The sequence below is a fragment of the Macrotis lagotis genome, chromosome 6 (genome assembly GCF_037893015.1).
Source record: "Macrotis lagotis isolate mMagLag1 chromosome 6, bilby.v1.9.chrom.fasta, whole genome shotgun sequence".
Classification (NCBI taxonomy): Eukaryota; Metazoa; Chordata; class Mammalia; order Peramelemorphia; family Peramelidae; genus Macrotis; species Macrotis lagotis.
The window spans coordinates 167,171,069-167,184,238 of record NC_133663.1 but is presented as its reverse complement, the minus strand read 5'-3'; the positions used below and the strand labels follow the sequence as shown (position 1 = coordinate 167,184,238).

Sequence of the window (13,170 nt, the reverse complement as noted above, 5' to 3'; positions counted from 1 at the left end):
AATCGTAAAAATGTTTCAAAACATGAATAAAAAGAGAAAAGTATATAAAGGTCAATGGAAATAGTGTACTGATTGGGAAAAAGAAAGAAACATTTCCTGCCTTCATAAAACAGACAAAAGTGCAATCATAATACTGTTTCTTTCCAGTTATATGTTCTATACAAAAGACACGATTCCAGTTCATAGCATCCTGCACCAGGAGTTTTCTCATTAGTTGGCAGTATCTTGGCCAAAATTTTAGTACTTGATCTTAGCCCCCCAAAAATTTTCCATAGAACTTCTCTCCCTCTTTATCCTCTGGAACAGATGTTGGCATACAAGTGGTAGTCCTTTCATGGTGGTCCTTTTGAAAATACTTATTGTAAGAGCTGTAATAAGAGATAACCAAATGCTACATGAAATGATTTTTCTTGTTGCCTTTAGACACAATAGAGCCAAGCGTATTTCTTTCCCCACTCTTGCATACAATAAGAATGTCAGTATTGAAATGATTCCATTTCTCTAGTAATATTCCATTTATTGGTCACTGAAAAAAGATCTCAAATAATTCTTTTCATTATTTCATAAAAATGTTAAGAGGTATGCTATGTACTTATTTTTTAATCTATAAACATTGTAATATTAGGGAAATATTACTTTTAGAATATTCATTTTATTTAGAGATTGATGTGATAATTTTGTATGAGTTTAGAAACAAAAATTAATCAAATTTTTGAAATTGACAGATTCTAGGAATAAATCAAGACTTTGATATGAAAAAAGTTTGAATATAGTTAGTTGAGTTTTTGAGGTAAGTTTCTTGGAAGGATTATGCTTTAGTAATTCAAAACTGCTTTGATTTAATCATTGTAGAACTCTGTACTAATGGAAATCACACAGCTTTAAAAATGGTTTTTGTTTTTCCTGGTTTTCTTGAGGTACATCCTTCTGCTTGGACTGTCTTGTGGAGTAGCATGTATATTTTTAGAGGCAAATACCTGAGTAATTGATGTTGCTTGTGTGTGTGTGTGTGTGTGTGTGTATGTATGCATATATGTACATATATATGCATGTATATATAAAGATTTGAGGTCATAATTCAGCAATCTCAATATTGTTGATGCTGAAGGAATGTCTTTTTCCACTATTATAAACCAGTATTCCCTCTTCCTTTGAGTGATCCTGCTTTCATTATCAAACCTCCTCACACCAATTGAACCAGTATATGCAGTCATCTGAAATCTTTGGGTACATTTTTTTAAATAGTAAAAGGACTTTAGGCTTCTTTTTGCTCTGTTGGGACTTTTTGATGTGTTTGTTTTTGAGCTAGGTAATCAGGGTTAAGAGACACAGTCATACAGCTAGTAAGTGTTAAGTGTCTGAGGTTGAATTTGAACTCAGATCCTTCTGATTCCAGGGCTGGTGTTTTGCCCACTCTTCCACCTAGCTGCCCCAACCCTGGGCTTCTTGCTTCCCTCCTATTTTCTGTGTTGGAATAGTCTTGTTCATTTATTTCTCATGATATAATCATAACTTTGGAGGAAAAGTCAATATTGAAACATACCTCCCCCTTCCCAGCAGAGATAGGTAAGTTATAGATGTATAATAAAGTATACAAACTTGGGCAATATGTTGAATTGTCTTCCTTGAATTTACTGATTTGTTATAAATAAGGATTCTATGGGATGGATGGAGTCAGAGATTATTTGACATTGTTCAATCATTTTCAGTTGTGTCTAGCTCTTCTGACTGTTTGGGATTTTCTTAGCAAAGATACTGGAGTGGTTTGCCATTTCCTTCTCCAGCTCATTTCACAGATGAGGAAACTGAGGCAAACAAGGTTAACTTACTTCCCCAGGTTCATATACCTAGTAAATGTCTGAGGGCAGACTTGAATTCAGGCCTTCCTGACCCTAGTCTATCTACTATACCACTATACCACTGCTATCTACTTCATACAACCACTATCCGCTATAACACTTAACTGACCTAGGAATGTCTAAAAAGAAATCAATATCAATAAAAATTGAATAAGAAAATAATATTATATGATAAATAAGAATCCAAATTAAAACTTATGAGAAACATGAAAGGAGAGATTAGCACCCCCCTTCTTATAAATATACACAAAATATATACATATTTATATGTATATATGTATATGTATATATATGTATATATACATATGTATATATGTATATATACATACATATTTATATGTATATACATATACACACACACACATTTGTCTCACTTGACTGCGTAGAGGCTACATAGGCTTTTCTTCCTCTTTCCCTTTCCCCTCCCCCTTATCCTTGAGAATTTACTTTTCCCAAAATGGATGGCTACTTCACCAGCTTTTACCTGTTGGAATAAATGTGTGATAATCTTTCCAGAGTATGTCCTAAATCAGGAAAACTGTTATCAGAAGTGTTGGCCATTAGGGTAACTGATCATTTATTGATGCTTTTCTAAATTGCAAACTTCTGCTAGTATGTGTGGAGGGGGTTGCTAGACCCTTTCCATGATGAAAGCCTACTGTTGTCCATTGGGAGGTGTGATCTGAAACATCACCTCTGGCTTTTCCAATGATGATTATGGTCCCTAACATAGGATGGGGCAGTGGAAGAGGCAGGATATACAATTCAGTAAAAAGAGTATCTAAAAGACCTGCAAGAGAAAGGCATACCTGGGGGAGCTCTTGATGTGATTAAGAAGGCAAACCTTTATTCTGTATTTCAATTAAAGGAATTGTCTTTCAGCACCTTTTCAACTGCTAAATTGACTTAATTACCAGGAGGTCTACTTTGGTATCTTGTTTGTATGTCCTTCACGCCTCTATTCTCTGATCTGATTTAAAGGAGACTATGAAATAGATGAATTTCCAGCCACTTGTTACAGAAATAACATGTGTGTATGGGTGTGTGTAAAATATATTCTATATGTGTTTCATAATAATTGAAGTTTTAAAAATATGAAAGAAGAATGGGAGGCTTGGATTATTATTGTCACTTATGTCCCATAGGGCAGCTAAGACCAGAGAAAGACAGCAATGGGAAAGCAGGGACAATACAAAGACTGTAGTCATGGGATGAGGGACAGTGACTTGGGAATAGTCCTATATCTCCAGGAATGCTTTTCCCTATTTAGGGCTTAATTGTAAACATTTTCACAAATGAAACATACTTGTGAGAATAAGAATGCTCTTTGAAGGTTCCTTGCAACTCTTTAATAGGAATACCTGAGCAGTAAATAATAGCTGATTTTAGTAACCACTTTCTGAGATGAGAGAAATAACATAATAGGAGAACAGCCACCCCAGTATAGAAGCACAGATGAAAAGACTTCAGGAATCCATGATGCAATAAGTTCTATTCTTCTCCCACAATATCTGAGATATGCTAACAATTGCCATGATTCTAAGGGTAGCCTGACCATAAGATGCTCCTATAATCTCTTAAGGCTATTTTTAATTTTTGTCTTTGTTTCTCTAGTACCTAAGAGTACTTTGCACACAGTAGAAACAAAATGAATCTTAACTGAATTGTATTTTGCACACTACCATTAACAAAGTCAAAAGGGATCTATGTAGAGCTCTGAGTAGTTCCAGCAGAGAACTCAGCATTTTTATTGTTAAGGACACATTTGAAGATCTGATAAAGCCTCTGGAACCTTTCTTTGAATAATATTTAAAATAATTAGAAGAAATGCTAAAGTTCAGCCAGAAGTTAGTGAAAAAAAATGGAAAACTTTTTACCCATCCAACTTCAGAGACCCATTGAGGATTAAGAATTCCCCCTCTGGACCTTTCAGTCATCCAAAGAGGACTGAAATAATCTCCAGTTAAGTAAGAGATCAACCTATTTTTATCTCTCAGACCTTGGAATTTAGTAGCTATGCCACTGGGGCCCAAATGGTCAGTTCTACTTTGGCAATATAGCTCTTTCCTTCATTCCTTCCTTCTTCCTGACGGGGAATCATAGTTCTACCTGCAGGTACTCTGCTCAAAGGAATATACATTTTGATCATTGAAACACAGAAAGAAGGATTTACAGGCTAGATTTTTTTTTATATATCATACCTTAAACTCAAATCACTGTGATTCACATTGGTTGATAAACAACAAAAAGTCCCATCCCAAGTCTCATCTGGTCATTTGGATTCTTATCACCCAGAGCAAGTGCAAACAGTAATTGTTTCTTTCTTGGCTGGAAAGCCTGAAGGTCTTCCCCTCCCAGACTGATTTATTTTTTGACTAAACAAGCTCATTCTTTACCTCATTTTTGCCTAACTTTGCTTAACACTGAGGGGGTATTGTCTCAGATGAATTGAAACCTGAAAAAAAAATCTTGAATTAAAAAATCCAAGGGGCCATCTCCAGTTGTCCAGATCTGTGTCTTGCCAGATGACTCAAGGGAAGAGAAATGAGGATGAGGACTTTGTACAGCCCTCTCTCATTTAAAGCCAATTTGTTTGCAAGACATGACATCTCTTTCCTGCTATCAAAATCTCTTTGAGAACAAAGGATAAAGAACAAGAACAGGGATGGGGGAGATGGAGGGTGTTTCTGATCTGAGCCATCTTTGAGGTTCCATTTCATTTAGAGGAGATGATGAAACTCCATACCATTCTAAATTTCCGGAAAACCGCCTTATCCTAGAACTTCCCTATTCTGATGATATTTTAAAACTTTCCAAACAAACCCAGGACCAGTCCTTCTGGTCTACCCTGGTCATGATCTAACAAAAATCTCCCTGATTATACTATTATATTGACATTGGGTCCTCTGGCTCTTGACTCTTCAAAGTAAGGTGTTCGTTACTTTATTGTGAGATCTTGGACTCCCAAACATAGTTCAGTCATTTAATTCAGCATATAAAACAAACAAATGTTCCTCTTATCAATAAGACTTTGTATTTTGGAATTTTAAGAATTTTTGCCTTCTATGAGTTCATGGTAAATGAAGAAGAGAAGGTAAGGATATCGATAACCTGATTTAAGATAGGCATTCACTGTCTTCCTCCAAAGATATAGTTGATGTGTTACTTTGCTGCCAGAGCAACTGAGGTGGGGAAATCTGAGAGTAATAGCTGTGGTTCATTTTGAGTGACAAAATCACCAAACTCCCTGACTCAGGGAGGTAAGAAAGGCTTAGATGTTAATTCACAGGTTACACAAAAGGTTAACAAGTTACTACAAAAAGTTCACAAGTTAGGTTCTTTGGAGAAGCAGCAAGATAATGAATTTCAATACTGCTGTGAGCTAAAGAAAAAGAGAGACTAAAGGGCAGACTGTGATTAGGTGAAGTGGAGGGAAAAAAAGGCTAAAAGTGAAACCACTGATCCCCAGTCAGGGAGAGAGTAGCTATGTGGGGAATCTTGTTTTGGTTCTTTAAAAAGGTAAAGAAGGTGAGTTTCTAAGAAAGTGAGGTTCAGCAAAATGAGAAAGTTATATGCTGGGCTAGATTCTTTAATAAGATTTTAAAAAGTGAGTTTTTAAGAAGATAGTAAGATTTAAGCAAGAAGAGAACTGGGGTGGGGGATCAGCAAAGAAAATTAAGAAAGGGCAAAAAGAAGGGGAAAAGAAGTGGCCATAAGATGCTCGTTAGACTTAGATCAATGTGGGTCTAGCAGCATGGAGCTGGGATCATATAGATCTAGCATGGAGAAAGGAAACTCATTTAGTTACATAGGAGAAAAGGGGGCAAGCAAGCTGGAAGTGAAATCTTGACTGAATACACTTCTATGGTGGGAGGAGCAAGGGCATTCTTGAGGAATAGTTTAACACCTGGTGTCAGGTAACTTCATTGCTCATACCACAGGGGAGGTCTTTATTTTATGGCAAGTATTTGTCACTCTTTAAGGACCTCCCCTGTGGCCACCTATTAATTTCAGTCATAGGGATACCTAGAGTTGTTTCTGTTGCCAGACTTATTACTAAATTGAGTTTACAATAGCCAATATAGAATTGAGAACACTTTAACATTACAGAAAAAAAATCACAAGATCTGTTTCCAATACAAAAAGATGACAATATTTCCCTGTTGCCACAGTTCCTCTGCTTCAATTTCTACATGACTGAATCCTTTGATGATCTTTCAGTAGATAATAGGAGATTAGCAAATTTCTAATAGCAATTTATCTTGACCTCACCTTTGTTCTGTACTTTGTTATTTATTGTGACTTTGAGGTAATACTAGATTTTTGAAGGCTGTGTTGGTAGAGTATAAATCCTTCTAGATCCTCAAAATCCAGAAAGAAAGTATGAAACTGGCACTTGAGCTGTTGGCTTTCATTAGAAAGCTAATTTTGTTAACTTTTGAGAAACCTAAACTAAACCTCATATATAGTTCATGAATCTAGAAAACTCAGAGGTGTTCTAGTGTAAATCCCCACCTCTTTATATGTAAGGGAATCAGGTCACAAGGAATTAAATGACTTTGCCTGAGAGCACAAAGGAACTAAATGAAAGGGAAGATTTGAACCCAAGACTTCTGACTCTAGAACTAATGTTTTTTTTCCACTTTATCATCACATATAATATGGGATAACAGGAATACTCATGCCAATTAAGTCTGAATTATGTAAGACCTGTAAATTATTGTTGTGCCTTTTACTCTAATCAATCAAAGGCATAATTATTTTTCAAAAGAGCATATTAATGATCTTTTCTTTTTCTTTTTCTTTTTTTTTTGAAACAGATATTTTTATTTAATATTCTCATTTTATACAATTAATGTTATTTTTACATTAGTAAAATATTCTTGTTTAAGAGTAAACAAGATACCCCCTCCCCCCATAAATATAGACTTGCTTCAGCGATAAAGTAAAGGGGAGAGAAAAAATTAAAATAAAAAATAATAATAGTAATAATTGTAGGTATGGCCAGGTGGCACAATGGATGGAGTGCCAGCCCTGGAGCCACAAGCACCTGAGCCCACATCTGGCCCCATACACCCAACAATCACCCAGCCATGTGATATACAAGCCACCTGAACCCCACTGTCCTGCAGAAACCAAAAACAAAAGACCCTAAATAAAATAAAATAGTAATAATAGTCAGGGTGGCTGGGTGGTGGACAGAGCATTGGCCCTTGAGCCAGGAGCACCCGGGTCCCAATCTGGCCTCAGACACCCAAGGATCACCCTGCTATGCAGCCCCAGGCAGGCCACCCAGCCCCATTTGCCCTGCACCCCCCCCAAATAATAATAATAAAAAATGTGCTTCAGTCTTTGTTCCAACACCAACAACTCTGTCATGGGTGGATCACATTCTTTATGATTAGTCCATGGCAAAAGTTATTTCCATATTTTTCCAATGTTGCCATTGCTGATCACAACTCCCTCCTTTCGTATTTCTCCACTACCATGTACTATATTTTCTCTCTCCTTTCACTCTGACTCTGCTGTAGGGTAGCTGAGTGGTGCAGCAGACAGATCCCTGGCCCTGGGGCCAAGAGGCCCCGAGTCCCCATACCACCCCTTAGGCCCAGAATCCACCTGGCCCTATGGTCCTGGGCAGGCCTTCCAATCCCATCCCCTTGCAATAAGTAAAAAAGAAAATGTGTTATATCTGACCACTCTCCCACCTTGGTCCATCCTCTCCTCCATCACTCACATCCCCCCCTTCCCCCTGTCACCCCCTCTCCTTCTTACTCCAAATGCCTATACCCCATTAAGTATATATGCTGTTTCCTCTCCTAGCCACCTCTGATGAGAGTGAAGTTTCCCTCATTCCCCCTTGCCTTTCCCCCTTCCATATCATTGCAATAGCTCATTATAATAAAGGAAAGTCTTATTATATGAAATATCTTGGCCTATTCCCCCTCTCCTTTTTCTTTCTCCCATTACATTTCCCTTTTTTTCTATTAACTCTATTTTTACACCATATTTTATCTTCGAATTCAGCTTTCTCCTGTGCTTCAACTATAAAAGCACCCTCTACCTGCTCTATTAACTGAGAAGGTTCATATGAGTATTATCAGTGTCATTTTTCTATACAGGAATACATGCAGTTCATCATCATTAAGTCCCTCATATTTTCCCCCTTCTCCTCCAATCTCTATGCTTCACCCGAGTCCTGTATCTGAAGATCAAACCTTCTGTTCAGCTCTGGCCATTCCAACAGGAACATTTGAAATTCCCCTGGTTCATTGAAAGTCCATCTTTTTCCCTGGAAGAGGAAATTCAGCCTTGCTGGGTAGTTGATTCTTGGTTGCATTCCAAGCTCTTTTGCCTTCTGGTATATTATATTCCAAGCCCTATGAGCTTCCAATATAGCTGCTGCTAAGTCCTGTGTGATCCTGACTGCAGCTCCACGATATTTGAACTGTGTCCTTCTGGCTGCTTGTAATATTTTCTCTTTGACTTGAGAGTTCTGGAACTTGGCTATAATGTTCCTAGGGGTTGGTTTTTTAGGATCCCTTTCTCAGGGGGAACAGTGGATTCTCTCCATTTCTATTTTGCTCTCTGCTTCTAGGATATCAGGGCAATTTTCCTGTAGTAATTCTTTGAAAATGATGTCAAGGCTCTTTTCCTGATCATGACTTTCAGGTATTCCAATAATTTTTAAATTATGTTTCCTAAGTCTGTTTTCCATATCAGTTGTTTTTTTCAATGAGATATTTCACATTTTCTTCTAATTTTTCATTTTTTTGGTTTTGAAGTATCAATTCCTGAATTCTGGCAAATTCATCAATCTCCCTGAATTCTATTCTTTGTCTGAAGGATTTGTTCTCCTCAGAGAGTTTTCTTATCTCTTTTTCCATGTGGCCAATTATGCTTTTTTAAAGCATTCTTCTCCTCAATAACTTTTTGAACTGTTTTATCCATTTGACCTAAGCTGGTTTTTTAGCATGCTATTTTCTTCAGCATTTTTTTTTGGATTTCCTTGCCTAAGCTGCTGACTTCATTTTCATGTTTTTTTCCTGCATCTCTCTCATTTCTTTTCCCAGTTTTGCTTCTAACTCCCTCATTTGATTTTCAAAGTCTTTTTTGAGCTCTATCATAGCCTGAGCCCAACTTCTGTTTTTCTTGGATTCTTTAGATGTAGGAGCTTGTGCTTCCTCATCTTCAGATTGAGTATTTTGATCCTTCTTGGGCTCATTTGCAAAATATTTCTCAATTGTGTTCCTCTTTTTTCTCTGCTTGCTCATTTTTCCCAGCCTGCACCTGTTTTGGGGTGCCTTCTGCTCTTTTGGGACACTCCCACAAAGGTCTCAGTTTGTGAGGCTCTGTCCTCCCTCCTGGTCTGTGAATGACCATAAGCACCTCCCTCTGCCATGGGGCTGAGGTGGGGGGGCTGCTGCTCTTGGGGGGGCCTAGACTGCAATCAGGATCTGAATGTGGTCAGAGCCCCAGAGTCCTGTTCCAGGGGCAGAGCTCTGCAGTCTCTCTTCACTCCCCTCCCTAGGTTCAATGGGCTCGTGCCCTGGGGGCTCCTGCTTACAGGCTCCACCTGCTTCTGTTCCTGGATCAATGCTGCAGAAAGACCAAGTTGCTTCCTGTGTGCCCTGAGGGCTGGGCTCCATGTGCTCACTCTAGCAGAGGTCCCCTGCTGTTCCCCCACTTTGTGCCTGGTGCTCCCCAGGGCATAGGTCAGGAAACTCCCCCGCTGCTATGAGCCATGGCTCCCAGCACCCTGGGGCTGCCTCCTGGAGGCTGAAGTTCTTTTGCTCAGGTGGGCCACCCCTCTGGTGGGCTGCCCCTCCGACCCCAGGAAGCAGAGCCTTTCTGCTCTTTCCCAGGTTACCTTGAGTAGGAGAACTGCCTCATTGCATCCCTCTTGTACTTTTCCATTTGTACATCCCATTTGTACTTTCCTAATAGGTGTGGATTTGTTGGATATCTATGCCGTAGCATGCCTATATGTCAGACCCATTTTTTTCAGACCCATTTTTCCTGTGTCTGTAAAGTTTAGTTAGAGTCCTTAGCTTAGGAGTTTTATCAGAGAGCGCCTAAGACTCCATTCTTTCTTGTGGCCATCTTGGCTCCGCCCCTAATGATCTTTTCTTACTGCTCACCTCTTCCATGAAGATTTTTGGTTCTATCCCCCCACATGCTGCTGTAAATTCCATCTTCATCTTTTATCCTTTTCAGCTAGAGAGCTTAGCAATCATACTATCTATGTGAATATATGTCTGTAGCAGTTGTGTGATGTTAAATACTTAACAACCTGTAGGAAGAGTGAGGGGAGGGAAGTACCCTTGACCCCCTTGTAAATTTAATTTGCATCCTTAAAATTTTCTCACTTCAAATCTTAAAAAACCCAGCACAACAATAAATACATTAAGCAACAAATCCTGATTTGTAGTGTTTGCTGTATTCTGAGGTGATTTTAAAGCTCTCACTGAAAATGTAATTAGTTGGTTTGAGTTAGTTTTAACATACCCCTGTGTCAACTACATAAATGTATATTTACTTTGGTAATTTTTCCTGTGTGTACACATATTTGAATATATGCTGTTTATTTCATCATATGGTCATAGGTGTAGCTCTAGAGCTGGCAGAAATCTCAGATATCATACAGTTATTTTATATTTGAGGCTAAGTGACCTACCCAGTATCACACATGTAGAGAGTAGCGTGATAGGTTTAGAACTCAGTTCTTGTTATTAAAAGTTTAGCTATTTTTCTAATAAATCTTTCTGATTTCAAACATCTCATCATTTTGAAAAGTGTTTTTGTAATCTCTCTACAGGTTCCAGTGTAATGCTATGCAAACACTAAGTACTTTCCAAAAGACTAAAACAGCTTTATAGAACATCCAAGCTTTGTGGTTAGAAAACCATAACTCATATTTCTACAGTGATTGTACTTTCCTAATAGGTGTGGATTTGTTGGATATCTATGCCGTAGCATGCCTATATGTCAGACCCATTTTTTTCAATCAAAGTTGGTATCTCTCTATGGAATACTCTTGAGTCATGGGAAAAGATTTACTTGAAAAAACAAAGTGCTCATGCCTATGTAACTTTTTTAAAAAAAAACTTTTTAAAAACCAGGGCAAGTTTGGTTCAGAATTATTGTAGTTTGGATAAAACCTGTGCATTCTACATTTGACTAATTGATTTTAAAGCAAATGCTGCTGAAGTCAGTCATGTCATGTAGTAGAAACACAACTGTTAAATAATTGACTATTTTCATTCAAGAAAGAATAGGGAATGTGATTTTTAAAAAATATTTCCAAAAATTTTATACTATCTCAATTGATGGCTTTATAATTAAAAAATAATGGAATGATCTGTGAATTTTTTCAATTTCGGATACTCCCAATGTGAACAGTCTTCCTAGTAAAATACATTGTATTTACTAGATAAATCCTAAACTGCTCCTTGAAGCAGACAGAAATTAAGAGACTTACTTAAGGTCACACAGTTATTGTTAAAGACCAAATGAAAACATAGATCTTTATGACTCTAAGCCCAACATTTTATTAACCATATTAACTTATATTAAAATGTACTCAAAGACAATTTTACATTCAAGATAAAGTCCCTATATTTATTTTCCCAAAAAAACCCTCCTCATTTAACATTTGTTGTTACCAGGAATACTCTGGGTGTGGTAGAAAATATTGAAACAGAAACAGTTCCAGCCTAGTTGGGCATAAGGATACGCTAGGTATGGTGCTTGTTGAAAGGTTTATTTCTCACTGCCTATTGACCCTTTTTCTTTTTTTAATTTGTTTATTTATTTTCATCCATATGTACATATATGTTTCTGAGTTACTAAATTTCCCTCCACTCTCCCTTCCCTCCCCCTTGAAATTATCACTTAAAAGTCCCTAAGTAAAAGTCTCCAGATCCAGATGGATTTACAAGTGAATTCTACCAAACATTTAAGGAACAATTAATTCCAATTCTACAAAACTATTGTAAAAAAAAGGAGAAGGAATTCTGTCATATACCTTCTATGACCCCAATATGGTGCTGCTACTTAAACCAGAAAGAAGCAAAACAGACAAAGAAAATTATAGTCCAATCTCTCTAATTAATATTGATGGAAAAATCATAAATAAAACTTTAGCAAAGAGATTACAGCAAGGTATTACTAGGATAATATACCACGATCAATCAGGATTATACACCAGGAAGCATGGATGAATCAATATTATAAAAACATTCAACATAATTGAACATATCAAGAATAAAACCAACAGAAATCATATGATGATCTCAATAGATGCTGAAAAAGCCTTTTTGTTGTTTTTTTTTTTTTTGTTTTGCTTTGTTTTGAGTTTTTCACGGCAATGGGGTTAAGTGACTTGCTGAAGGTCACATAGCTAGGTAATTATTAAGTGTTTGAGGCCAAATTTGAACTCAGGTCTTCCTGACTCCAGGGCCAGTGCTCTATACACTGCACCACCTAGCTTCTCCAAAAGCCGCTGATAAACTATAGCATCCATTCCTATTAGAAACACTAGAAAGTACAGGAATAAATGGAGTTTTCCTTAAAATAATAAGCAGTATCTATCTAAAACCATCAAAAAATATTGTATGTAATGGGGATAAACCAGGAACATTTCCAGTTAAAATCAGAGGTGAAACAAGGATGTCATTATCATCATTACTATTCAATATAGTATTAGAAATGTTAATTTTAGCAATGTATCAGAATTGACAATGAGGAAGCAAACCTTTCAATCTTTGCAGATGATATGATGGTATATTTAGAGAACCCAAGAAATTATCTAAAAACTACTTGAAATGATTTAAAAATTCAGCAAAGTAGTAGGATATAAAATAAGCCCACATAAATCATCAGCATTTCTATATATGAATAACATAGACAAAAGCAAGAGATAGAGAAATTGCAGACAAAATTAAATATTTGGGAATCTACCTCCCAAAATAAAACTAGAAACTGTATGAACATAATTACAAAGCATTTCTCACACAGAACAAGTCAGATCGAAAAAATTGGGAAAATGTCAATTGTTCATGGTTAGGTAGAGTTAGTATAATAAAAATGACAATTCTACCCAAGTAAAATTACTTATTCAATGCCAAACCAATCAAAATGCCAAATAACTATTTTACCATGCTAGGAAAAAAGAGTAACAAAATTCATTTGGAGCAACAAAAGGTCAAGAATATCATCAGATCTGATGAAAAAAATGTAAAGAAAGCTTTCCTAGCTCTACTGGTTCTAAAACCATATTAGTAAGGGACAATCATCAAAAACCACCTGA

General features: G+C 37.0%; 1 protein-coding gene across 1 annotated transcript in view; it reads left to right on the top strand.

Moving 5' to 3' along the window:
* Nucleotides 1–4,932: 4,932 nt before the first annotated feature.
* Nucleotides 4,933–13,170, top strand: part of LOC141492275 (sodium leak channel NALCN-like) — a 121,878-nt gene continuing 113,640 nt past the window's right edge. Inside the window, exon 1 of the mRNA XM_074192774.1 lies at nucleotides 4,933–4,953. Within this exon, the coding sequence (XP_074048875.1) occupies nucleotides 4,933–4,953 (21 nt within the window). The remainder of the gene's footprint in view (nucleotides 4,954–13,170) is intronic.